Here is a 27,552-nt window from a genome sequence, read left to right on the forward strand (position 1 = left end):
CATAATCACAAGGCTCCTTAATTCATTCACCTCTAAAACTATCTTTGCTTTCTTTAACAAGCACCTTAACATCTCTTCCTAAGCGATTTGTTTAGCTTATTACACCTTACTACCCTCTTATCATCATCATCATCATCATCCGGACCTTCTTTCCCACCCTAGGGCAGGGTGAGGAGTAGCAATGTTTAGACAGCCCAAATTCGCCCAATCCAATGGGCCACGTTTCCATTCACTCATCACTCAAGCCCCCGGAATCCTGGCTCTCTCGGATACGCCAAAAACATTCACCACGTTCTGTAGCTTCACATAAACGTATCCGACAGTCAATCCGGACGCTGCCACGTTAAAAAGGGGTGCCAAATCCCTGATCATGCACTTCGCACAACATTCACACAGCCAGCTCGATCTCTTGTCATTCCCCTAGCCTCATCGACTTCCAAACCTCTCTTCCTCACACACTCATCCACCATATCCCTCCACCTTCTCCTTGGCCTATCTCGCCTCCTCCCTCCTTCAAATTCGCTCAGATACACCTTTTTCACCACTCTATTGTTATCCATTCTCTCCACATGACACCCTCTTCTGTGTCATATAGCCTAAATCACTCCATTACCACCATACTCAGCATAAGTAACACACACACTGATATTAACCAGCCGTATCCAAAAATAAATCGCTAAGGAAGAGGTGCTAGGGAACTTCCTTAACTGAAGAGAATACTGGCTCTTGACACATGCTTTCCTAGTGCACTCACACGAGAGGCAACGCTCCCACACACACACACACACACACACACACACACACACACACACACACACACACACACACAGCCAGACATTACCACATCCCACACACTCCCACCCCTTCACACACACACACACACACACACACACACACACACACACAGCCAGACACTCCCACACCCCCACCTCATGCACTCCAACCGTCGCTTCCCCCCATCTCCTGCTCTCCCACCCCCCTACCCCTCGTCCTCCCACCCCCACCCATCACATCCCTCCCTCCACGCCCACCCACCACCCCTGGCTATGCCCCATCCCGCCCAACAAACTCTCTCGCCACCCCAACTGTACCCTCACCCCGCAGCAAGGACAGACGGCCCTCTCCCCCTCTCCTCTCCCCTTCTCCCCACCACCACCACGGTCACTGCTCATTCATTCTTGCCTCACAGAGACACACACAGAGAGAAGCCAGCCAACCACAGTATTCATTAGGTGTGGTGCTGTGGCGGGGTTGCGAAAATTCAGCTGCCAACCACCGCTAACAATTACCTTGCGGGCGTAATAGGGAAGAAAGATGGATTCACAGGCCATCCTTTCTGCTCTTCATTTTAGCTATCTATCTATCTATTGCCAGACGCCTCAATCCCGTAACCACAAACAAATCGCCTCCATGTCGCCCTGTCCCCCACCCCCGCATTTCACTGCCCTACTCCCATCACACACACCCCTCTCTCATATACCTCTCCACTCCATCCCTCCATCTCATCCTTGGCCTCCCCCTTCCTCTCCCCCCCTCCACCTCACTCACATACACTTTCCTCGTTAATTTCTCACTCTCCATCCTCTCCACATGGCCAAACCACCTCAGTGTGTTCCTCCTAACGCTTCCTATCACATCCACATCCACACCACAACGCTCCTTTATATCCTCATTTGTCAGTCTGTCTCTCCATGTGACTCCACAGGCTCCTCTTAAATATTTAACTCATTTCCACTGCCCTCACTCTTGACTTCTGTCCCTCCAACAAGGTCCAAGCTTCACTTCCAAACGTTAGAGTTGATATCACAATACTGTCATGTAGTAACTTTTTCACTTCCATGCTCACTTCCCTGTTTCTTATCACCGCTTTCAAGGAACCAGCAACCTTTCTTCCCTGTTGTACCCTTTCAAGCACTTCACCCTCCAAACCTCCATCCTTACTCATCACACTGAAACACTACTTGTATATTGTATCTCGCTCTGTTGTGGGTTAACGCGCTCCAGACGGATGGGCCCAGCAAGGGTTCACATACGAAGGAGGGCTGGGGGTTACTCCTCACATAATGCCTCTCAGGGATGAACGAGGCTGGTCACTCTTGCCTTAAATGCCAAGAATGAACAACCTAACCTAACCTAAGCTAGCCTAGCCTAGCCTACCCTACCCTAACCTAACCTAACCTAACCCATCTAACCTAACCTAAAATATTACAGACATACATGTAGCTAAAAAAGCAATGAATTTCGCTACAACACTACATAACATACAGTACAATACTTCTCTCAACAATTGTACTATACATATTTCATACATTTAGGACATGTGGAGAGAATGGAGAATGAAAGACTGACTAAGAGGGTTTATGTATGTGAAGTGGAGGGTGGGAGAGGGAGGGGTAGACCGAGGATGAGGTGGAGGGATGGAGGTGAGAGGTATATGAGGGAGGGGGGAGTGAGTTGGCGGGAGGGCAGTCAAATGGTGGGTGACAGAGAGACTTGGAGGCGCTTTGTCTGCGGCAACCCTTTCCGGGACTAGGGCGTCGGGCTATAGATAGGCAGGAATTAATCATTTATTGCTGTCTTCTCCCTACTTCGCCAGTCACAGGAAATTTGCCAGTTAGCCTACATCAGACAGAAAACCTTGACGCATTAACGAGCGACATTCCTCCCCCTCATCATCATCCGGACCTCCTTTCCCACCCTAGGGCAGGGGGAGGAGTAGCAATGTCCAGACAGCTCAAGTTTGCCCGATCCAATGGGCCACGCTTCCATTCACTCACCATTCAAGCTACCCCGGAATCCTGGCTCTATTGGATACGCCAAAACCATTCACCACGTTCTGTAGCTTCACATAAACGTATCCGACAGAGTCAATCCGGACGCTGCCACTTTAAAAAGGGGTGCCAAATCCCTGATGATGCACTTCTCCTCACAACATTCATCCAGCCAGCTTGATCTCTTGTCAGTTCCTTAGCCTGACCAACTTCCAAAACTCTCTTCCTCACACACTCATCCACCATATCCCTCCACCTTCTCCTATAAACCCATTAACTCTTTGAATACGCTCATGAGATCACATCTGCACAACAGCCATCACATAATGAATGCATGTGTACGGTCAATATGTCAAAGAGTCAGAGAAATTACCAATATGCCGGGAATCGAACCCGGGACTCTCAAGTGGTATGCTGCCTGGCTCTCACTTGAGAGTCCCGGGTTCGATTCCCGGCATATTGGTAATTTCTCTGATGATTTTTCCTGTGTAAAAAATACAGGTTCTCTCTTCATTCTGACTTGCCGTAAGTGTTTGGGATAGATTAAAAGCATCTACTTGCCCGAGTGCCAGGGGGTTAACTCATCCTCTTCATGCCCACAGTGGGGGCGGAGGGACGCTGGTTACAAGATTGTGACAACGTGAGTTAACTTTTACCTGGTCGTGGTGTAGTGGTATGCTGCCTGGCTCTCACTTGAGAGTCCCGGGTTCGATTCCCGGCATATTGGTAATTTCTCTGATGATTTTTCCTGTGTAAAAAAAAAAATACAGGTTCTCTCTTCATGTCAAAGAGTGATTCTACTGAGTGGTGAAAACGGTATATTTGAGCGAATTTGAAGGAGGGAGGAGGCGAGGTAGGCCAAGAAGAAGGTGGAGGGATATGGTGGATGAGTGTGTGAGGAAGAGAGGTGTGAGGAAGAGAGGTTTGGAAGTCGGTAAGGCTAGGGAACTGACAAGAGATCGAGCTGGTTGGATGAATGTTGTGAGAAGTGCATGATCAGGGATTTGGCATCCCATTTTAACGTGGCAGCGTCCGGACTGACTATCAGATAGGTAGGTTATATTTGAAGGTACAGAGCGTGGTGAATGTTTTTTGGTCTCTCTAATGAAGCCAGGATTCCGGGGGCTTGAATGATGAGTGAATGGACACGTGGCCCATTGGACTGGGCAAACTTAGGCCTCCTAAAGTCATAAATTACCACTCCTCATCTATCACAACTGAATCCTGTGCATACAAAAGTACACACATCTTATTCATAATTTTCCTTTCCTTGCGAAAATTCCCAAGTGCTTCCACTCTTTTCTCTTTCATTACTCCATCCATAAAAACATTCAACAACTGTGGTGGCATGACACAGCTCTTTTTCAAAAGTTTATCTACTGTACATGCAGTCGACATTAGGTGACCAAGGCCAATGCAGGCAAGCATGTTCGAGTCGTTAAAAAAGATATGATACAATGATTCACAATGAACCTCTCACTCAATGCAGCAATCTGTTCTCAGCTGCTGTCTGCCTGTGTTCCTTATTACATACATACTCCACGTGACTATGGGTAACCTACCTTACCTTATATACCTGTATTTCTAATGCGGAGGTTCTTAGACTGTGGTTCATTGACCATTACTCAATGCTGTACAATGAAGTGAAATTACAAGAGAAACCAAGCCCATTCATGGACCCCCATGGCAAATTTTACCTTAGCTATAAATTCTCTGTGACAATTTACAATAGTTTTATCCCCCGCCTCCTTCAAAAGACTGATGTTATCATGTCAATATCTTAGTACTGATTACAGATAATTAAAATTTTCCTCAAGACAATTACTACACATTACACACCAACACTGGATCTGGACAGCGTCCATTATTGCAATTGTCATCAAACTACACACCAACAGCTAAAATAATTAGTTGGTGTAAGCAAGAGGGACCAGAATACTGATGGCTACAGACTGCCTTGTCAGGGTTATAACACTGTACCAAAAAGTCATTCTGGTTGTCAGGGTGATAACACTGTACCAAAAAGTCATTCTGGTTGTCAGGGTGATAACACTGTACTAAAAAGTCATTCTGGTTGTCAGGGTGATAACACTGTACCAAAAAGTCATTCTGGTTGTCAGCGTTATAACTCTGTACTAAAGGGTCATTCTGGTTCAAAATAAGACCACTTCAACTGTTTTAGTGTACAGTACAGTCCAGATTTAAGACAAAAAGAAACAACAATCTTACAATAACACGGGCATTTAATTCCTCCCATAATTACTTAACAGCACGGTAATGCCACTCAACTGCGCGAGGGATACTGTGTGGGAAATGGGTGCATTTAGGTATTGGATTTCCAGATACAACTCGTGTGTTGTGCTTTTGTTGGGCACTGACTGGCTTCCTCGACCCGACCCAACCCACATGACCCATGTCCCATACCACCTACCACAACCTGCCTCAGTGTTACGTAGACGTTCGCTGTGATGAAAAGTTTATTTGCTTATTTCCTTGCTCCTCATTTTCTCTCAGAACTCTGAGCATGTGGTTCCAAAATAACTGTAATTGTGCCTAAACACCCTGAAAGTGCTATGAACACAAGAACCACATTTATTCTAAATGCAAATGTAAAATTGTTAGACGAAGTGGCGGGTGGTGGGGGAGTTTAAATGCAAACGATCAGACAGATAAAACGAGGCGGGTGTGTTTACGATGTGGAGAGTTTTCCTTCTTGGAAAGGCGCAGTAAAATTCACGTTTTCCCCTTTAGTGCAACGTGTGGAAAAAAAGGAGGAAGGGGGAGCTTTGTGCCCGATCTTTGTTATGAACTGACGGTCTTTGGTCGAGAAAATTTGCATCTTACGATATGTGAAGACATTACGTGTCGACACACATAGTTAGGTAAGATAATTAGGTGAGTTCAGTACCTGTGAATTATACTGTCATATACAAATTATACTGCTTGGCTGACTTGTTCATTATTCACCATTACTGCATTCGTCTGTATCTGAGAAGTGAGAAATATGCAATCACTCCATGCTGACGACTTCTTTATAGCTGTATTTTTTTCCTTTATTGTTAACGACTAATGGCTTTCAAAAATAGTGTCACACTTTTTTTTTTTTAATGACAGCCTACGGGTGACTTTACACTCCTCTTCTGTCTTTCTTTCCTTCATTCTCTCCTCTTCCTTCTGCCTGTGGGTGACTTTACACTCCCTCTTCTGTCTTTCTTTCCTTCATTCTCTCCTCTTCCTTCTGCCTGTGGGTGACTCTACACTCCTCTTCTGTCTTTCTTTCCTTCATTCTCTCCTCTTCCACCTGCCTGTGGGTGACTCTACGCTGAGTGACAAGCCAAATAGTTTCCTGTACACCAGGAAACCATTTACTACGCTGGGTGGTAACCATATACCGGGTAACCAAATTATGGCGCCTGGTGGTTTAGTGGGTAATTAAGGCGCTCCAATTGGATTGAGCCTGTGTAGGTTTATATCCAAGGGATGGTTGAGATTTATTGCTCGTGTAATGCCACTCAGGGATGAGTGAGGCTGGTCACTCTCATCTTAAATGTCAGGACCAACTGCCTAGCCCTGGGCTCCTACGCTCCTCATGGGGAATGTAGGAGTGGATGATGATAATGAAATGAGAGCTGAAAGTGATTCTTGGCGACATATGCGTGATGCTGGCCGGCCATTATTCACGTGTTGTTTAGGTCAAAAGTTTTTGCTTGATTGGTAATGAAGACTTTCAAGAGGCTTAGTGGCAATCCTGGTGATTAACATTTTTATGGGGAGTATCAGGGGGCAAAACTAACCAGTTGGTCAGGTCAGAATGCAGTAGCTATGCACTGATGTGTCCAGTCTGTGAGATCGTATGTAAACACTGTCTTGGGTGTCTTAAGGCAGACATATTTGTAATAGTCTATCTTTAAATATATTTTTAAAGAGAAATATGAGGCTCTTAGAACCTAACCCCTTATTTTACATGTAAATATATGTCACGTTTTAGAGCGAAATTGATTTTGCACGAGGTTCTGCATAACCTGTCTCATGTTGTATGAAGACTACTTCTGAAATCATGCATATAAACAATCACAAGGCAAATACTTCCATATTCATTTGTCAAACACAACTACCTACAATAATTAATGAATCATGGGGCTGCCATGATGAAAGCCAATTCCCTCACTGGTTTCCTATCACAAATGACTTCTAAACTAACAATACAACAGTGATATACGTACACCAGGATGCAACGCTAGTGACTCACCTGTCTGCCATCGAGGGTGTACACTTTCCTAACGGCTCCTGTGTCTAGCTTGATGACGTTTGTGATGTCAGACAAAACTTGTTCCAGGCTGCGGGCAGTGCGCCGGTTCAGCAGGATTCTCATGGCCTTTCTGGGTCGCACTCCATTGCGGATGACTGTGACTAGTTTGGGTCTGATAAAGTCCTTGGGGGAGTCTGTGGGGGTGGGGCAGCCAATGACACTGGGTGGCACCTCACTGCCTGGCGTGGACACTGGCGAGGCGTAAGCCGTGCGAGGCGCCACGTGCAACGCCTCGTTACGACGTGCGTGCGTTCGCCAGTGTGGCAGGCTGGCCCGGGTGTAGTCCAGCCGTTTGAAGGTCTCCGACGATGACACCACGTACTCGGCCGCCTCCTGCATCTGATCCAGGCTGGTGATGCGGGTACCGTCGAGGGTGAAGATGTGGCGGACACCGGCAGTGAGGTGGATCGGGTGGTCCAACACCCGGGTCAGGTCGGCCAGCAACGACTCCCACGACCTGTGTTTGTCCCCGCCCACCGCCACCACCATGCCACCAAACCAACGGTCGCCATTACGGTAAAACCGGCAGCGCTTGGCCCGCTTCTCCTCACACAGTCTGGTGAGAGGGATGCGTCCAGTGCCACAGGTGGGTGACGCCCTGCCCCGGCGACTGCCACCAGACACGCTGCCACCACTACTGGATGGAGAGGCACCGGCGACAGCGGCCACTCCTGAAGACGATCCCCGGGACACTGGCGGCCTGGCTCCCCCAACCTCGTCCTCACCACATTCCAGGCTAGAGGAACCAGACACCCCAGAGTGTTCCTTCTGCTGCTCCGCCGTGCCCATCACGCCCACCACATCCTGCAACAACACCAACACCCAACATCAGTATCATGGTTCTGACTGCAATGGATCCTAACACATTTTTGTAAAAGTTCTACCTAGGCTATCTATCTACAGCCAGATGCCCCTATCCTGTATGGGGTGGCCACAAAAAAATCACCTCCATGTTACCCTGTCCCACGCCATTTCACTGCCTTTACCTGTCTATAGCCAGATGCCCCTATCCCATAAGGGGTGGCCACAAACAAATCGCCTCCATGTTACCTTGTCCCATGTAATTTCGGTGCCTTTATCTAACTGAAGCTGTAACTCAGTCACTGATAAGTACTGCAGTGGCAAGTTTTAGAATGTGTTGCTGAACATACACCCATGAGAGAGAGGGGAAGGCCAAGGATGCGATGGAGGGATGGAGTGGAGAGGTTTATGAGAGAGGGGGTGTAAGCTGGGAGAAAGGCAGTGATATGGCAGGGGACAGGGTGACATGGAGGCGATTTGTTTGTGGCCACCCTTCATAGGATTAAGGCATCTGGCAACAGACAGATAGATAGATAGATAAAATGTCTCAATATTTCCTCCACCCTACATATAGCTGAACCAACTTCTCAGGGGAAAAGAGTGGATAGGATCAGGAAACATGAAGAGAAAAACAAACAGCAGCGCCAGATGGTAAAGACTCCCAGTAAATTTTGCCCCTGTCCTTTTGGTTTACGTGAAGCTACAGAACGTGGTGAATGTTTTGGGCGTATCCGATAGAGCCAGGATTCCGGGGGCTTGAATGATGAGTGAATGGAAGCATGGCCCATTGGATTGAGCAAATTTGGGCTGTCTGGACATTGCTACTCCTCTCCCTGCCCTTGGGTGGGAAAGGAAGTCCGGATGATGATGATGATGATGATGATGATCTTTTTGGTCTGCATTAAAGCTTCTTAAAGTCTTGCTTCAATCTGAGGGATGAACAGGCTGGTTTTAGAAAGGGACGTGGTTGCAATGATCAGATCTTTATAGTTAGGCATTTGATGCAGCAAGTTAATGAAATGAGAGTACCGTTAAGTCTTTGTTTTGTTGATTTTGAAAAGGCTTTTGATAGTGTTTCGAGAGAGACTATGGGGAAGATCATGAGACATTATGGAATACCAGAGGAGTTTGTGAGGGTCATTATGAACATGCATGAGGACACATTTTGTAAAGTGATGGTTGATGGTTGTCTGAGTGATTCGTTTGAAGTCAAGTCCGGAGTAATTCAAGGTGGTGTTCTATCGCCTTTACTATTTATATTGGTCATTGATTACATTATGAAACGTGTTGGAACAGAAACCGGTGCAGGTATACTTTGGGGAGGGAACAGGAAACTTTTGGATTTAGAGTATGCAGATGATATAGTTTTGATTTGTGATGGGCCAGAAGAGATGCAGAGAGTGTTGGACTGTTTGGTGAGTGAAGGTCGCAAGGTGGGTTTGGTTATTAATTGTGGAAAAACTGAAATAATCAATATGAATATGGAAAATGCGCAGGAATGTGTAATTGGAGGTATGGTTGTAAAGCAAGTTGATAGGTTTAAATATTTAGGTACTTATTTAGCCAAGGATGGTTCTTTGAACTTTGAATTCGAGGAAAGGTTAAAGAAGGCTAATCAGGCAATGGGAATGCTTAAAAATATTTGGAATAATAACAATTTTTATGTGCATACAAAAATCAAACTTTATAAGGTAATGGTTAGGAGTATCTTAATTTATGGACACGAGTCTTGGTACAGCACAGTGACTATGGAAAATAAATTCTTGGTGTTTGAAAACAAAGCACTTAGAAGAATATTAGGAGTTAAGTGGTGGGAAAGGATACCAAATAGTAGAATTAAAGAAATAACGGGAGTGCAGCCGATCGATGAATATGTTAGATTCTCACGATGGAAGTGGCTAGGACATGTGTATAGGAGACAGGGAATAGTACGAGGTACACCAGGGTGGGTGGCACTTGGTAGGAGAGGTAGAGGAAGGCCAAAAGAGACGTGGGTGAGGACAATGAGACGGGAAGCTGGAGATGAGTGTTGGGGAGATCTTGAGGAGTTAGCACAAGATAGGATGTGGTGGTGTGAGTTCATCGAGGCCCTATGCATCCCCGAGGGTGCCACAGGAAATGACTGACTGATTGATTGACACAAAAATAAAGAAATGTACCAATATACCTGCTGTCATACTAACTACTTATGATTGCCTATGTGAATACTGAATGCCTTGGAATAACAACTGTGCTGTATTGGTATTAGAAAACAGTACTGGAGAAGCCGAGACTAAGCTGACATTTCAAGTGTAAAGGCGCCACTTTTCCAAACAGTCATACTCTACAGTGAGGGATAAAAAAAAAAAAGCCTATGTGGAATTCATTAGCTACTGTTATCCGGCACAGTGAACTAAGAGTACCTGGCTAGCATACTGTAGCAACATTTTTGGTGCTGTAACACTTACAAGGGATGGAATTACATAAGAATGCAGAGTTTAATGCTTACAGTCATTTATCACTGTGTCAGGGAAGTCTGTCTATCAACATAGTCAATATATCTGTTATTGCACCTGTTAGTGGTAGGTGGTGGCGACCATCATCCACTCACCTGGTGTAGTGGTGCCTACTTCTTCCTTAGCCTTTACCATTCTTTTTCTGTGCCTGCCCTCCTCTCTTCCCATTTCTTCCATCTTTCCTATCACTTCTTATTGCTTTTCCTTCCTTTACAGGTGGCTTTACATTAAGTGACAAGCCAAATGGTTTCCTGTAAGCCAAGAAACCATTTACAACGCTGGGTGGTAACCATATAACCAAACCATACATGCTCCCTACGTGTCAACAAGTGGGTTAGTGGAGGGTTAGTGCCCCTCCCCATAAAACAAATAACTCAAAGTCAAATGGCCACCCCTTACGGGATTATGGCGTCTGGTAATAGATAAATAGATAGATAGGTACTTGTTAGGAAAGTAGAATAACTTTTATTTGTCCGTCAATACTTAGTGTTTAAAACAACAGCTACTGTAAAAACAAGCACACAAACATACAGAAGGTTTATGTATAATTCCATACCAGGGATATACTAAACATTGACAAAACAGATGACAATGTAACTGACTATCTAACTTACGTTTTGATACTGCCTACTGCAGTATGGGGGGAGGGGGTGGCTTCCACAGGAAATATTTTTATGTATTTCTGGTTATAAGCAGCAATATTCCCTCCTCCCATAACACAACAGCCTCCTTCAACAAAACTTCTCCTCCATATACAATATTGTAATGTCAACCATATATAGTTAACACAAAGAGAGCCATTCATCTCCACTACCAAAACAGCCAGGTGCTACAACATCTGTACACCAACAGGCAGCACAACAACACAACACACCTGCAGCTTGTACATGTGCTACCTGGGTAGTTCCAGGGCAATGACCTGTACCCCCTCCACAATATGTCTACCCCCGATGTATATATGTCCCCCCCCCAATGCATACATGCCCCCACTAATCTTGCTAGGTCAGCACCCTTTCCCACGCCTGAAGACGGCGTTATTGCATCAGTTCATATCAGACAGCCGACACGGGCAGACTATTTTACTGTGGGCTTGTAATAAACTCCTTATCTAGCTGTTTGTACACGGAGTTTCTATTACCAAAGTATAGCAAGTTACTTTACAGACCAATTCCTGGCTCAAATTCTCAATGTACGCCACAGCTCCACACTTTTTAAAGATTATATAACACTGGTTTATCTGAAAGTTTATTAAATACACTCGAGTGTAATCAGTCCTAAGTACTGATATCTGTCTCTATAACTTAAAAACATTATAGGTTAGCGAGTATTGTCCTAAGGTCTAATAAAATACTTTTGCAACAAAGTTTGTAACTAATGTAGTAATATTTCCCCTTCACCTGCATCCACCCCCACCTACACGATTTAAAGCACAATAACGCAAAAATGTCAATACTCAATTTTTACAATATAATTCAGTGGCAACATGTTATTTATTATTTTATTTATTTTTCCAACTCTGGGCATATGTTTTGCAGCCAGTTCCGTGAGGCCTAGCAGTCCCCTTATGTGCCTTTTGACTCCACATGCCACCACTTCGGCGCTAACACCCACTGTTTTATTGACTACATGCTAGGGCTGTCTCATACAGGAATGGTGTACTGGTATTAGTGTGGGTGTTTTTGCAGTATGTCGGTGGGTCTTATCGTATTTCAGATACGTCTGTCTTAATGAAATTTAAATCCTTAAAACAAATGAGGACGTGGAGGAGCGTTGTGGTGTAGATGTGGATGTGATAGGAAGCGTTAGGAGGAACACACTGAGGTGGTTTGGCCATGTGGAGAGGATGGAGAGTGAGAGACTGACGAGGAGAGTGTATGTGAGGTGGAGGGGGAAGAGGGAGGGGGAGGTTAAGGATGAGATGGAGGGGTGGAGTGGAGAGGTATATGAGAGAGGGGGAGGGGGTGAGCTGAGAGCAGGGCAATGAAATGGTGGGGGACAGAGCGACATGGAGGCGATTTGTTTGTGGCCACCCCTTACAGGATTAAGGCGTCTGGCAATAGATATACAGACAGACAGATAGACAAATCCTTAAGCTGTTTCCCGCCCCAGCTAAGAATCAGGCACGAGTCCATTAGGCCCGCCTCTCAACACTTGGTTCTGAGTAATACACTAGCGAAAAGTTCAACCACCTTAGCAAGTGACAAGGTAAACCTGTGGACGGTACTGTGCCTCTGATGTCACATTTGGCTCAGGCTGGCCAGGATAACCACCTTGGGTCTTGTCAGATTCTTTTTTTTTTTTAATGCTAAGAAGAAACCAAAGGCCATGAGCCCACAAACTGTTCCTTCCAAGAAAAAAACAAAACAAAAACAATACACGAGAGAGCCAAATTCAAGATCCAATCATTTCGAGATGCCTGGACACACTGCGTTTGAAAGACTGGAGATCATAGGAAGCACGAAATACAGACAGAGAGAGAGACGGTTCCAGAGCTGACTTGTTGCATACATGAAGGACTGGGAGTAACGGAAATACAGACAGAGGGAGACAGTTCCAGAGCTGACCTGCTGCATAGGCTACATGAAGGACTAGGAGTAACGGTTAGCTCTTGCAAAATAACCAGCATATAGGCGGCTGATTAAGAAGAGCATCACCTGTTACTCCACCACATTCTCACTTTGTACTGAATCTGACCCACCTATATCCATAAAGAAGCAATAGGAGAAACACACCGAGGTGGTGTGGCCATGTGGAGAGGATGGTGAGTGAGAGACTGATGAGGAGAGTGTATGTCAGTGAGGTGGAGGGGGGGAAAGGGAGGGGGAGGCCGAGGATGAGATGGTGGGATGGAGTGGAGAGGTATACGAGAGAGAGGGGTGTGAGCTGGGAGCAGGGCAGTGAAATGGTAGGGGACAGGGCGACATGGAGGCGATTTGTTTGTGGCAACCCCCTACGGGATTAAGGCGTTTGACAATAGATAGATAGACAGATAGACCTCTTGGCAACCCTAGCCCCACTAAACCAACTGCCACTGGAGCTGCCACGGATGCGAAGAAGTGACAGTTCATCTAAGCAGTGAAGTAAGAAACTGTTCTGCCGTTAAGTGGTGTTTGAAAGGCCAAGCTGGTACAAAAATAGAAAATGAATGAATCGACCACACAAACAATTGGCACCCTCGACATTTGACATAAGAACATAAGAAGAGAGGATAACTGCAGTAGGCTGGTTGGCCCATGCTAGGCAGCTCCTAGAAGAGTAACTGAACTACTAGAATGAGATAAGGATAGCAAAGAAGAAGGCTCTCCCCCGCCCTCCAAACCCTCCAGCCGAAGCCGGCAGGAAAAAGTCAGAAAGAACACCACGCCGTATAGAAAAACTGGCGTGGACATTTTACAGGAAAGTGTGAAAGGAGAATAGAGACTATCATAGTGTAACCTGAAAAGAAAATTTTTTTGAATTAGTATTGGTTATAAGATTTTCTTTATTCTATATCCACCCCTTATTTGTCATATGCTTATCTAGCCTATGCTTGAAACTCTAAATGGAAGAGGCAGCAACTACTTTACTAGGTAGCTTATTCCATTCGTCTACTACTCTATTACCAAACCAATTTCCCTTCTGAAACGGAATTTTTCTAGTTTGAAACCATTATTTCTAGTTCTATCCTGTATGCTCACTTTAAGTACCTTGCTAATATCTCCCTTATTTATACCATTCATCCACTTAAACACCTCAATTAAGTCTCCCCTTACTCTACGCCTCTCTAGCGAATGCAGACTTAGTCTTTTCAGTCTGTCTTCATATGACAGGTTCCGGACGTCATGTATCATTTTAGTCATTCTTCTCTGTACATTTTCTAACGAATTAATATCCATTCTATAGTAAGGACACCAAAATTGTACTGCGTAGTCTAAATGTGGCCTTACTAATGCTAGATATCAGAAGAAACACCATACCAAGGTTCTGGCACACGCAAATGGAATTCTTGTCTGGTGTCTGACCTGCCAAGTCTTACTATGAGTGCCGGTGAACTCTGTGATGCTATGGCAGCAGGTCAGGATTTACTATGGATAAGTCACATGCAGGTTTAGGATCTACCATCAACCGCTTTGTTTATGCCTCACGTGGATGGCCATGTGTGTGTGTGTTGGCATGGTGTGCATAGCCTATAACTTATTGCTAGAAGAACAAGGATATGTGCCAAGTGACCTGGGGGGGAATAAGGCCTTTTTTATGTGTTTTCTTATGCACTTATAGCACATGACAGTGCTCTTTGGCGTGTACATTTAACTGTGCAATGTAGTGCACTCTGATGATTTTTTGTTGTTGTAATTTTAAGTATCATACTGATGAAACACTACCAGGTATACTACTAACTGCCCCACACATTTAATAACAAGCTTCCAAAAAGTCAAACTAATACAAGCAACTTCTTTACAGATGGGTAGGCCTGGCTCCTTTACTAACTGCCTCCAGGTTATTCTGTCCTCATGGCCTACATATTCCTCTCACCACTTCAGTCGCTCCTCTGCCTCCTTCCTCTTTCTCACCTTGGCCTATGTACTGTTCCGTCCCTTTCAAATTCTTTATCTCACTTTCCAATACTCTAAGGTACCATGTGTATGGGCTGCCTGTTTATAAATTACTAGTAAGATAGCATTCCAAAATAGAGAAATAAGGCTAAATAAAACAATTAAATGAATAAAACTGGTATATACTGAAAATGCGGGGGGATACAAATCAGCTTTATTGTAGCAATGAAACTTAAGTAAACAACCTTTGTAATTCACTGTGGACTTGACAAAATGACAGCTAATAAAAAGAAGTACCGGTAATTTAATATATAACAGGCTGCCTTCTCTGAATACATGGGACCCTTGCTATAACGAACCCTCTTACGGCCCATAATTCCAATGCAAGTTTTTCTAAATACCTTTGTTATTTATACTGTCTATTCTGTTAAGCCTGTAGTCATTCTGAAACGGGTCATTTCAATGGCTTATATAATGTAATATGATTAGGGTATAACTGAAGAACTGAGAGGAAGGACGGGGCTGGAGTGTCTGGGAGGATGGAGGATGACAATTGGCTGCGGAAGGTGAGAAGTGTGAACATCGAGGGTAGGGCTGCAGGAGGCAGACCAAAAATAGACCTGGGATGAGGTTATACAGTGTGAACTCAGGGATAAGGGACTGAATAGGGAGGCTGCCCGAGACTGAGCACCATGGAGGGCCGCCATTAGGTGACCACGGCTGATGCATGCAATCACGTTGGAGCCTTTGTAAATGATAAAATACGTGTCAATTATTCCCCAGTATTTACTCCCATACACAGGTGATGGAGACAGCACACCTTCATGCGGGTCTTCTTTACTTCCACGGTGCCCTTCCATCCTTCAAAACACTGTCAACTTCTGTTATTGTTCCAGGAAGCAATCTTTCTCAACATTACATTCAGTTCTACAGTATTTATGAAACCCTCCAGCTGACTACATCACCAGCCTCCCCCGGCACCTCCACCTCTGTACTCTGCTGTGTACCCTGCCTGCCGTCTTCAGTACAGTGACCCTCCCTGTCACGGACTCATTGGGAGGAAGCCTGATCCGATAAAACCAAAAGTCTGGTATATCCAATGGTCCCCTCTGAGGTTATTTTTCAAGCACGTTTGAAAATAATACAACAGCACTTTCTAGTCCTGAATATGAAAACTATACCCATCTTACACTAACTTGGCCCAAAGTCTGTCTTTTGCAGTGTAGGCTATTTCACATCCGTCACTGCACTTGTTCATGCAACACGTGTAGGCTATGGCGATCCACTGCACCCCACTTAACACTGTTCGTTATAGCCAATGGAAGTCCGGCGGTTTCACAGTGTTGATTAAATCCAACATCCGGTCTATCAAAGTACATTAAATTGAGAGTCTAGTGTGCCTGAAACTAGACATTTCAGGTGTACTCATCATTTCGGTCTTGCTATTATCTCCAGTCCCCATCAATTTGCCTCTTCCTATACACAGACCTGCTCTTCACTCACTACATCTGCAATTCAGTTTCATCTTCCTCCAGTCCATCTGCATCATCAGCATAAACACATGATAAACGCTTCCATAATTTACCTTCCAACTCAAGTTCTGTATTGCCATTCTCACTTTTCATTCTTAACGATTAAGTCTATCTATCTATCTATTACCAGACACTTCAATCCCGTAAGGGGTGCCTACAAACAAATCGCCTCCATGTTGCCCTGTTCCCCGCCATTTCTCTGCCCTGCTCCCAGCTCACACACCCCTCTCATATACCTCTCCACTCCATCCCTCCATCTCATCCTTGGCCTCCCTCTCCCCCAATCCACCTCACTCACATACACTCTCCTCATTAGTCTCTTGCTCTCCATCCTCTCCACATGGCCTTGTCCCATGACGAGGATGCAAAATAAGCTGCAAAAGGGTAAAAGGGATATAACTGACTCTCGGCTTCATCAGATCAGGTTTTCTCCCAGTTACTGTAGTCCATTACAACGTGGCTCTACTGTTGTTATACATGCACTTAGCTTGGATGAAGTTGCTTTTGGCACGATGAAGAACAGACTCAGTAATATCTATCTATCTATTGCCAGGCACCTTAATCCTGTAAGGCGTGGCCACAAATAAATCGCCTCCATGTCACCCTGTCCCCCACCATTTCACTGACCTGCTCCCAGCTCACACCCCGCTCTCTCATATACCTCTCATAAACTCAGCAATATAGAGCTATAAAAACAAATAAAAGACAGCTGGGGAGCAAAAATTCACTAAACCCTTGCCACCTGGGAAGTGACGAATGGATAAATCCCTGCCAATTGGTGGGTAGAGACAAGTAAGATCCATGTTACCCAGGACGTGATGAGTTACGAGGATTAGGCTGCAACAGGACGAAAATCTGGGCCAGGTTAGGGTAAATGAGACTAATTCTTCGTCACACGGGCGCGGCCTTTCCGTTTTTCCTTTTGAAGTTAGTCTGTCACGGGTTTGCTACCTGTTTCCCGTCCCCACTCAGCAGGGGTTCGGGGACACGTATTGTTTTCACTCGGTTTGTCTGTCAGTCTGTTAGCAACTTTATGTGAAAACTACTGGTGCGATCTTGATTAAAATTCCTGGGATGATGGGCTACTTCTGATCACCTAATTAAATTCTGGGCCAAATTGGGCCAAGGTCCAGGCTGTAGCCCCCCCCCCCAAAAAAAAAAAAAAAATCGCCATAACTCGTTTCCAATTCGTCATATGGACATGCAGCCCAAACCTAAAGGTGCATCTTTCAAGTCTGCATCCTATAACATGCCTCAGTACATCAGGGGGGTCACCCCCCAGTCAGCGGTAGGGGGGTCAGTGTCAGGTGGGTCCTATAACATGCCTCAGTACATCAGGGGGGTCACCCCCCAGTCAGCGGTAGGGGGGTCAGTGTCAGGTGGGTCCTATAACATGCCTCAGTACATCAGGGGGGTCACCCCCCAGTCAGCGGTAGGGGGGTCAGTGTCAGGTGGGTCGGGGCAAAAATTTCAAAGGGGCATAAAATCGTCAATTTTCACCCGATTTGCTCCAAATCTGATATGTGACATCTCTGACTAGATATCCTGTTGTGTTTATACGTCAGCACTAAAATGACTGCCGGGGACGGGTTTGCTGTGTCTTGGCACCGACTCTTGTTACCGTATGCTTCACAGGTTGCCACAGATAACGGACATTTTATTTATTTACCTGTGAAATAACGTACGTAAAGACCTGTTTACATCCCCTACTGTCACGCCAACAGTTATCGCCAACAGCATAGGCTAACTTGCCGCCAGATTCGCCAAACGCACGTCTTGCTGAGGCGGGATTTCCACTTTCTTTACTGATATGTTAGGTTTGGGTAACTTCAGTTGATTAATCTAGGATAGGTTAGGTTAGGTCAGCATAGGTTAGGTTCTGACATTAGAGTAAGTTCAGTAAGTTAGGATAGACTGGGATTTTGCCTTATGGGTAATCGCAGCCTCTCAAAGGTTGGGTTAAGTGGCAGTCTCAGGTGGTTAAAATTGGGGGGATATTCGGGTGAAGCCTAAGCTTGGTTAGGATAGATTAGGTTAGACTGGCTCGTTAGGTTTCCCACAGATTTGAGTGATTAACCAAGTGCACTAAAGAATTTCATCGGCGAGGTCGTCGGTAATCAACGCGTTCAAGTCGGTCAGCAGCCGCCACCAGTGACAGGGCGGCTTCCGTCATTACCCCCAATAGGTCTATCTATCTATCTATAGCCCGACGCCCTAATCCCGCAAAGGGTGGCCGCTGACAAAACGCCTCCAAGTCACTCTGTCACCCACCATTTGACTCCCCTCCCCCCAACTCACCCCCCCCTCCCTCATATACCTCTCAACTCCATCCCTCCACCTCATCCTCGGTCTACCTCTCCCTCTCCCTCCCTCCACCTCACCTACATACACCCTCTTAGTCAGTCTTTCATTTTCCATTCTCTCCACATGTCCAAACCACCTCAGTGTATTTCTCCTAATCTTTTCAACCACATCCACATCTACCCCACAACGTTCCTTCACTTCTTCATTCGTCAACCTGTCCCTCCACGTCACTCCACATACTCCTCTCAAGTAACTCATTTCCACTGCTCTCACTCTTGACTTGTTCCCCTCTTGCAAGGTCCACGCCTCGCTTCCATACGTCAGGGTAGGGATCACAATACGATCATGCAGTGACTTCTTAACTTCCATACTCACCTCCCTATTTCTCATCACTGCTTTCAGTGTACCAACAACCTTTCTTCCCTGCTGTACCCTTTCACGTACTTCATCCCCCAAAGTTCCATCCTTGCTCATCACACTACCCAAGTACTTGAATGCACTCACATTCTCCATATCCTCACCATCCAATCTCACTGCACACTCTGTGACTTCATTCCTCTCAAACACCATAACTTTACTTTTGTTTACATTAACTTTCAGATTCCTCCTCCTACACAGTCCCAAATTCATTCACCAAACCTTGCAACTCCCATTCATCTTCACTCAACAATACTGTATCATCAGCTAACAGCAACACCGGAAGCTTCCAAATCTCACCCTCATTCATTAGGGCCACCCCCACATCCACTGCCCTACCTTGCACCTCCTTTACAACCCCATCCATATATATATTAAACAGCCATGGAGACATCACACAACCCTGTTTCAGTCCCACATTGAGATCAAAGAACTCACTCAGCTCACCATCCACTCGCACCGTAGCCCTAGCTCCCTCGTACATACGGTGTATTTTATTTTTCGTGTGCACTTTTGGGAGTCAGAAATAACCAGATAACCGTCTGTGCTGCAGTGGTATTGTAAGAAGACAGTTGCAATCGCCATGTCCGTTTGCTGAAGTTTACCTAAAACAGTATAGCGTCAGCCTACACTGCAATGGTTGAGGGTGTGGTGGTGGCGGCCAGGGGGATGTGGATGACGTGGCGGGAAGGGGAGACTGTGAGTGGGGTGGGGAAGGGGGTGGGTTGAGTGGGGTGGTGAAGGGGGTGGGTTGAGTGGAGTGGGGGCAGTACCAGGGGGTGTCATTAAGAGGGTCTCCGCCTGGTGACTCATGGCCCTGGCCCGTGGCTGGCATAGTCTACCTTAACCCTTCATGGCCCACAGAGAGAGAGAGAGAGAGAAATACGACACTCAGAAACTACGGCACAGAGAGAGAGAGAGAGAGAGAGAGAGAGAGAGAGAGAGAGAGAAATACGACTCAGAAACTACGGCACACACACACACACACACACACACAGGTGGGGGGGTAATCGTGACAACTCAATCTCGTGCAGCAAACGCCAGTCGATTTTATGAAGCAGAAAGTGGGTTGAAGAGGGGAGCTACCTAACACCATTTCCTTACCGATTTGTTTTTGCATATAGCGCCATATTCATCACGTGTGTGTGTGTGTGTGTGTGTTTATGTTGGTGTTACAGACATAAACAGCATACGACAGGATAGCAAAGTGTAGAATGGAAATAAATCGGTAAGTAAAAAGTGTTAGGGTGCTAGTGGGTGGGGCCAACTCAGTAATCCATTGCAGTCAACACCAAAAGATGTTATTGAGAGTGAAGGTCGCACTGTGAGTGGCTTTGGTGAGATGGTAACACCCCTTCCTTAGCGATTTATTCCACACATTACATATCCGTATCTTTCTGTACCAGTAGCAAGGAGTGGGGGGGAGAGGGAGGGGGAGGCCAAGGATGAGATAGAGGGATGGAGTGGAGAGGTATACTGTATGAGATAGGGGTGTGTGAGCTGGGAGCAGGGCAGTGAAATCGCGGGGGACAGGGCGACATGGAGGCGATTTGTTTGTGGCCACTCCTTACGGGATTAAGGCGTCTGGCAATAAATAGATAACAAACTTAAAACGCGATGTGTCCAGGCACCTCGAAATGAACGGATCTCTCTCTCTCTCTCTCTCTCTCTCTCTCTCGGAGGGAACAGTCTTGCTGGCTTGTAGTCTGTGGTTCTTCCTTGCACACACACACACACACACACACACACACACACACACACACACACACACACACACACACACACAAAGAAAACGTGAGTGTGTTCCCGCTAATGCCAAACTATTTTATTCAACAAATAACAATAACAAAACATCTGAGTTTATGCTTTATGGAGATTTGTATTCTTTTAAAGATTATTTTTCACCTCCAGGCAGCACGACGCAATACTACGACATCCTACCCGTGACACTTCTTCGTGACTAGCACCATATTATAGTACTAAGCTCATGTTGCAGTTCACTGGCGGAATAAGACAATGCTAGGGCGCTACATCCTCTCTGACAGCACTTCTTCGTGACCAGCGCCATCTTCTTTGGTTCACCTGTTGTTGGAGCTCAGTAAGAGAAAAAGATAATGCGACTGTGTTTACGTAGAGCGCTTCCATGACCTGCACTGTATTGTATTGTAGTGCCAGTCTCTTGTCAAAGCTTAGTATTGAGAGGAAGTGCGGCAGCTGTAGGCCAAGTGGATATAATATAGTATCTGACGTGTGAGGCTGAGGAATGTGGACGTCAGGGGTAGGGTTGCGAGAGGCAGGAAAAAACACCCTGTCGAGGTCATAGAGTGTGACCTCCGGGTTAAGGGACCGAATAGGGAGGCTGCCAGAGATCAAGCAGTGTGGGGAACCGTCATTACGTGGGCAAGGCCGACATGCTGGAGCCTTTATTCCCTTCAGTACGAGGACATTCTTTACCTAATGCTTGCAACTGTCAGGCGATTTTACTCAGTTTGGGGAGATTTTCCTAGTATAAAAACTGACACACACACACACACACACACACACACAACCAACCGCTCTCCTTTCGTGAGTGGCAGGTGTCATCACGCGTGGTAGTGAAGGGGTTAAGGCAACTACTGAAGCTGCCATTATAAACTGCTTTACTTACATTAACCTAGGAATGGCCTGCCTTGGTTAACACTGCAATCATTTATAACACTGCATCCTGGACGGCAGTTATGAGAAACCATAAAAGATTGCCACAAATATACAAGAAATATTAAAAACGATACGATACGATACGACGGAACTGGAAAAACAAAAACGACTTTCTTTCTATGGAGATGTTAACACCACCATATGTTGCCTTCCTTATGGCTGGTCTTCACTCAGCTTCTCTTCCTACTGGTTAGGCACTCAGTAAGCTGCACTTCCACATTATGTCCTCATTCTGCCACACTTCCACATTATGTCCTCATTCTGCCACACTTCCAGATTATGTCCTCATTCTGCCACACTTCCAGATTATGTCCTCATTCTGCCACACTTCCACATTATGTCCTCATTCTGCCACACTTCCAGATTATGTCCTCATTCTGCCACACTTCCAGATTATGTCCTCATTCTGCCACACTTCCACATTATGTCCTCATTTCGCTTCCAGGGGGTCAGGTGCTCAGTAAGCCTCACTTATATGTGGAAGCCCCTCATTAAGCTTCTATATGCGTACCATATCACTTCTTCGTGACTAGCATAATTTTTCTAGTGTTAATCTAATATTACACCTCAGTATTCAAGGCTGAGGAGATGACAGTTTCAGGGCAAGTTAGTGTAAAAGAAGGCTTTCTACAGCACTTCTTCGTGACTAGCATATGGAAATTTTTCTAGTGTTAATCCAATGTTACAACTCAGTAATCAAGAGAAGATGATGATAATTTTTGGCCAAGTTGGAGTGAAAGAAGTATAGTCTACCACGATAATACCATACTATGATTATCTATTTACCCAAAGGTAACTCTCTCTCTCTCTCTCTCTCTCTCTCTCTCTCTCTCTCTCTCTCTCTCTCTCAACCATACTGTGATCTGACTCTATTGTTTTTTGTCCACTATACGTTGAACAATAATTCGGTCCCTTTGGATCGAATTTTGAACGAGTTTAGAAATTTCGTTAGCTCATCTTACTTACCGATTTATTCTACACACAGACACAGACACAGACAGACAGACAGACACACACACACACACACACACACACACACACACACACACACACACACACACACACACAGAAATTTCGAAGCTCATCTTCCTTACCGATTTATTCTACACACACACACACACACACACACACACACACACACACAAAGAAATTTCGTAGCTCATCTTCCTCACCGATTTATTACACACACACACGAGAGAGAGAGAGAGAGAGAGAGGAATTCCTGTAGCACCCTCGTCCCTCCCTATTTCAAGGACGAAGAAGTAAGACTGGGCACGTTGTCCTCTGAAGGTGAAGAAATTCTCTCTCTCTCTCTCTCTCTCTCTCTCTCTCTCTCTCTCTCCTACCTTTACCTCTACTACCGTTTTAATTTCTCTCTCTCTCTCTCTCTCTCTCTCTCTCTCTCTCTCTCTCTCCTACCTTTACCTCTGCTACCGTTTTAAATTTCTCTTTCCCTCCCTGCATCTCTCTCTCCTTCCTTCCTACCTTCTCTTCTGTCGCTTTGTATTCTTCTCCTTCCATATTCCCATCGAACTCTACACCTATTACTACACTATTTACTACTACTACTACTACGACCACTACTACTACTACTACAGATACTACTATTACTACTACTGCTACTACTACTACTATTACCGGTACTACTACTATTACTACTACTACTACACTATTTACTACTACTGCTATTACTACTACTACTACTACTACACTATTTACTATTACTACTACTACTACTACTACACTATTTACTATTACTACTACTACTACACTATTTACTACTACTGCTATTACTACTACTACTACTACTACACTATTTACTATTACTACTACTACACTATTTATTATTACTACTACTACTATTACTACACTATTTACTACTACTACTACTATTACACTATTTACTACTACTACTACAACCACCACCACCACTACTACTACTACACTATTTGCTACTACTACTACTATTACTACACTACTACTACTACTACTACTACAACTACACTATTTACTACTACTACTACCACCACTACTACTACTACACTATTTGCTACTACTACTACTATTACTACACTACTACTACTACTACTACTACAACTACACTATTTACTACTACTACTACCACTACTACTACTACTACACTATTTGCTGCTACTACTACTATTACTACATTATTTGCTACTACTACTACTACCACTATTTCCGTATGAGTGTTCGAAGGACTTTTATAACACAGAATGGGGCAATAAGGTGTATTATGCAAAATAAATCGCTTAGTAAAAGGTGTTAGGGACCTCTATTTTAACCCTACCACACCACACAATCACAAACCACTCATTTTACTCTAACTTGGCCCAGATTTTCGTCCTTTTGCAGCTTATTTCACGTAGCACGAAGACACAACAATACTACCGCTCTACATCCTCTCCACGGCACTTCTTCGTGACTAGCATCATACTCTAGTGCTGGTCTATGGTTTCAGCTGAGCATTCTAGATGGAGAGATGTCATTTTAGGCCAAGTTAGAGTAACAGGAGTAGAGGGAGAGCTTGATTTAACCCCTTCTGTTTTAAACGTTTCTTCTCAGCTGCACAAAATCGTAAACGTTTCTTCTGTTTATCTATTGCCAGACGCCTTAATCCCGTAAGGGGTGGCCACAAACAAATCGCCTCCATGTCGCCCTGTCCCCCGCCATTTCACTGCCCTGCTCCCAGCTCACACCCCCCTCTCTCATATACCTCTCCACTCCATCCCTCCATCTCATCCTTGGCCTCCCCCTCCCTCTCCATCCCCCCTCCATCTCACTCACATTTACTCTCCTCGTCAGTCTCTCGCTCTCCATCCTCTCCACATGGCCAAACCACCTAAGTGTGTTTCTCCTAACGTTTCTTCTCAGCGCATCAACTCGTAAACGTTTCTCCTAAGCTGCATTTAAATCGTAAACGTTTCTCCTAAGCTGCATTACATCGTAAACGTTTCATCTTTGCTGCATTTAAATCGTAAACGTTTCTCCTCAGCTGTATTTAAATAGTAAACGTTTCTTCTCAGCTGCACAAAAATCGTAAACGTTTCTGCTCAGTTGCATCAACCCGTAAACGTTCCTTCTCAGCTGCATTAAAATCGTACACGTTTCTGCTCAGCTGCATAAGATCGTAAACGTTTCTTCTAAGCTACACAAAATCTGTGATGAGGAGGGGTAAATTAAGCTCCCTAACAACTGTTCCTTGGCGAATTATTTTTAGACACGGCTGGTTAACATCCCTTTGTACCTAATTTATGCAGAGAACGGCAATATTAAATTTATGTAACACAGGGGAGGACAGTAAGGTGAAATATGCAAAATAAATCACTTAAGAAATGGTGTTAGGGAGCGCCGCAGGGGGAGGGACTGATGGATGGTGTGGGTTGGCTATATGGGTTGAAGGAAGGAAAAGGTTTGGATAGAGGATGAAGAAGGGGGGAAGAAGACTCCATATTCTGCATTATTATTATTATTATTATTTTTTTTACGTGTCCGACTCAGGGCAAAGGTTTCACGGCCTATCCCCAAGTCTCAGTGGTCCTCCTTGGGGCCCAGTAGTCCTCCTACATCTTCACATGTCACCACTTCGGCGCTAACACCCACCGTCCATGTTGAATACATGCTAGGGCTGTCTCATACAGGACTGGTGTACTGGTATTGGCGGGGGTACTTTTATGACATGTCGGCGGGTCATCTGGTAGATCAGGAAAGTCTGCTTTGGTGAAACTCAAATCCTTAAAATGTTCCCTGCCCCAGCTGGGATTCGAACCTGGGTCCATTACGACTGCAGGCCGACTCTCTACCGATTCAGCCACCGCCTTATACTCAGGATTATACTAACTCACAGTGCTGGAAGTGTTGCAGTGTAAGGCTGTGATGCAACTACTCTGTGCATGCGATACAGATTGAGATGCTGTGGGGGAGGATGGAGAATGATTGTTGGGTGCAGAGAGAGAGAGAGAGAGAGAGAGAGAGCAATATTCAACCTCTCAGAAGTCACACCTAATGCTTCCTTTAGAAGGGAGAGAGAGAGAGAGAGAGAGAATGATGAAAGGACCAACTGATATCCCTTCTAAACGCTTCAAGGCTAAAAGTTTCCCTAAAATGATCTATCTCATACTCTTGTCAGGTAAGGAAGCTCCCTAACACCTCTTCCTAAGCGATTTATTTTTGGACAGGGGTGGTCAGTATCCATTTGCACGTTATTTAAGCAGGTACAGTCAAACTGAAATATTTTATGTAACAGAGAAGAGGACAGTAAGGTGTATTAAGCAAAATAAATCGCTTAGGAAAAAGTGTTAGGGAGCTTCTTAAAAATAAGTCACTTGGTATATGGCGATACGGTTTGACATGGTTTTTACATGTTTTATAATTAGATCAAACCGATTTACACCCTCGCGATACATGAATAACCCTGCTTGTGTGTGTGTGTGTGTAATTCACCGGGTCGGTCAGGATCACTTGATGGTCGTGATCGTCAGCTTTTACCCTCCCGGAAGGGAGCTGAGAGCTCATATAGTCCGATCTAAGGGCAAGGCTGTGACCTTCACACACCCACACACCCGTCCCCTTGCTCAAGGGGGACAGTAACCACCCACTTCGTCAGTGAAACTTTTCGCAACCTGAGCGAGGCGCGAACTCCCGTCCACCAGTTGGCAAGCGAGAACGTTACCACTGTGTGTGTGTGTGTGTGTGTGTGTGTGTGTGTGTGTGTGTGTAATTCACCGGGTCGGTCAGGATCACTTGATGGTCGTGATCGTCAGCTTTTACCCTCCCGGAAGGAAGCTGAGAGCTCATATAGTCCGATCTAAGGGCAAGGCTGTGACCTTCACACACCCACACACCCGTCCCCTTGCTCCAGGGGGACAGTAACCACCCACTTCGTCAGTGAAACTTTTCGCAACCTGAGCGAGGCGCGAACTCCCGTCCACCAGTTGGCAAGCGAGAACGTTACCACTGTGTGTGTGTGTGTGTGTGTGTGTGTGTGTAATTCACCGGGTCGGTCAGGGTCACTTGATGGTCGTGATCGTCAGCTTTTACCCTCCCGGAAGGGAGCTGAGAGCTCATATAGTCCAATCTAAGGGCTGATCTTCACACACCCACACACCCGTCCCCTTGCTCAAGGGGGACAGTAACCACCTACTTTGTCAGTGAAACTTTTCGCAACCTGAGCGAGGCGCGAACTCCCGTCCACCAGTTGGCAAGCGAGAACGTTACCACTGTGTGTGTGTGTGTGTGTGTGTGTGTGTGTGTGTGTGTGTGTGTGTGCCATTCTGAATAAACTGTCCCCCCCCGTGTGTGTGTGTGTGTGTGTGTGTGTGTGTGTGTGTGTGTGTGTGTGTGTGTGTGTGTGTGTGTGTGTGTGTGTGTGTGTGTGTGTATGTGTGTGTGTGTGCGCCAATCCATCTAAATAAACTGGTCCCCTCCCCTCTCTCTCTCGTCTATAGGGTAACATTAGGTGTGACTTCTGAGGCGTTGAATATTGGCCTCTCTCTCTCTTTCTCTCTCTCTCTCTCCTCTAGTCTAAGGGTAACATCAGGTGTGACTTCTGGGAGGTTGAACAATGCCCCCCCCCCTCTCTCTCACTTCTAAAGGTAACATGGCGTGGCTTCTGAGGGATTGAATATTGCTCTCTCTCTCTCTCTCGTTTAAAGGTAACATCAGGTGTGACTT

General features: G+C 45.4%; 1 protein-coding gene across 3 annotated transcripts in view; it reads right to left on the reverse strand.

The window, feature by feature from the left end:
- Window positions 1–27,552, reverse strand: part of LOC145396108 (serine/threonine-protein kinase DCLK1-like) — a 276,644-nt gene that overhangs the window by 213,729 nt on the left and 35,363 nt on the right. For all 3 annotated transcript variants that reach the window (XM_080269582.1, XM_080269581.1, XM_080269583.1), the window contains exon 2: window positions 7,021–7,884. In XM_080269582.1, coding sequence (XP_080125708.1) covers window positions 7,021–7,869 — 849 coding nt within the window. In that variant the 5' untranslated portion in view covers window positions 7,870–7,884. The remainder of the gene's footprint in view (window positions 1–7,020; window positions 7,885–27,552) is intronic.

The sequence above is a fragment of the Coenobita brevimanus genome, chromosome 34, assembly GCF_032717465.1.
Source record: "Coenobita brevimanus isolate Jiangsu-jjx chromosome 34, ASM3271746v2, whole genome shotgun sequence".
NCBI classification, from domain to species: Eukaryota; Metazoa; Arthropoda; class Malacostraca; order Decapoda; family Coenobitidae; genus Coenobita; species Coenobita brevimanus.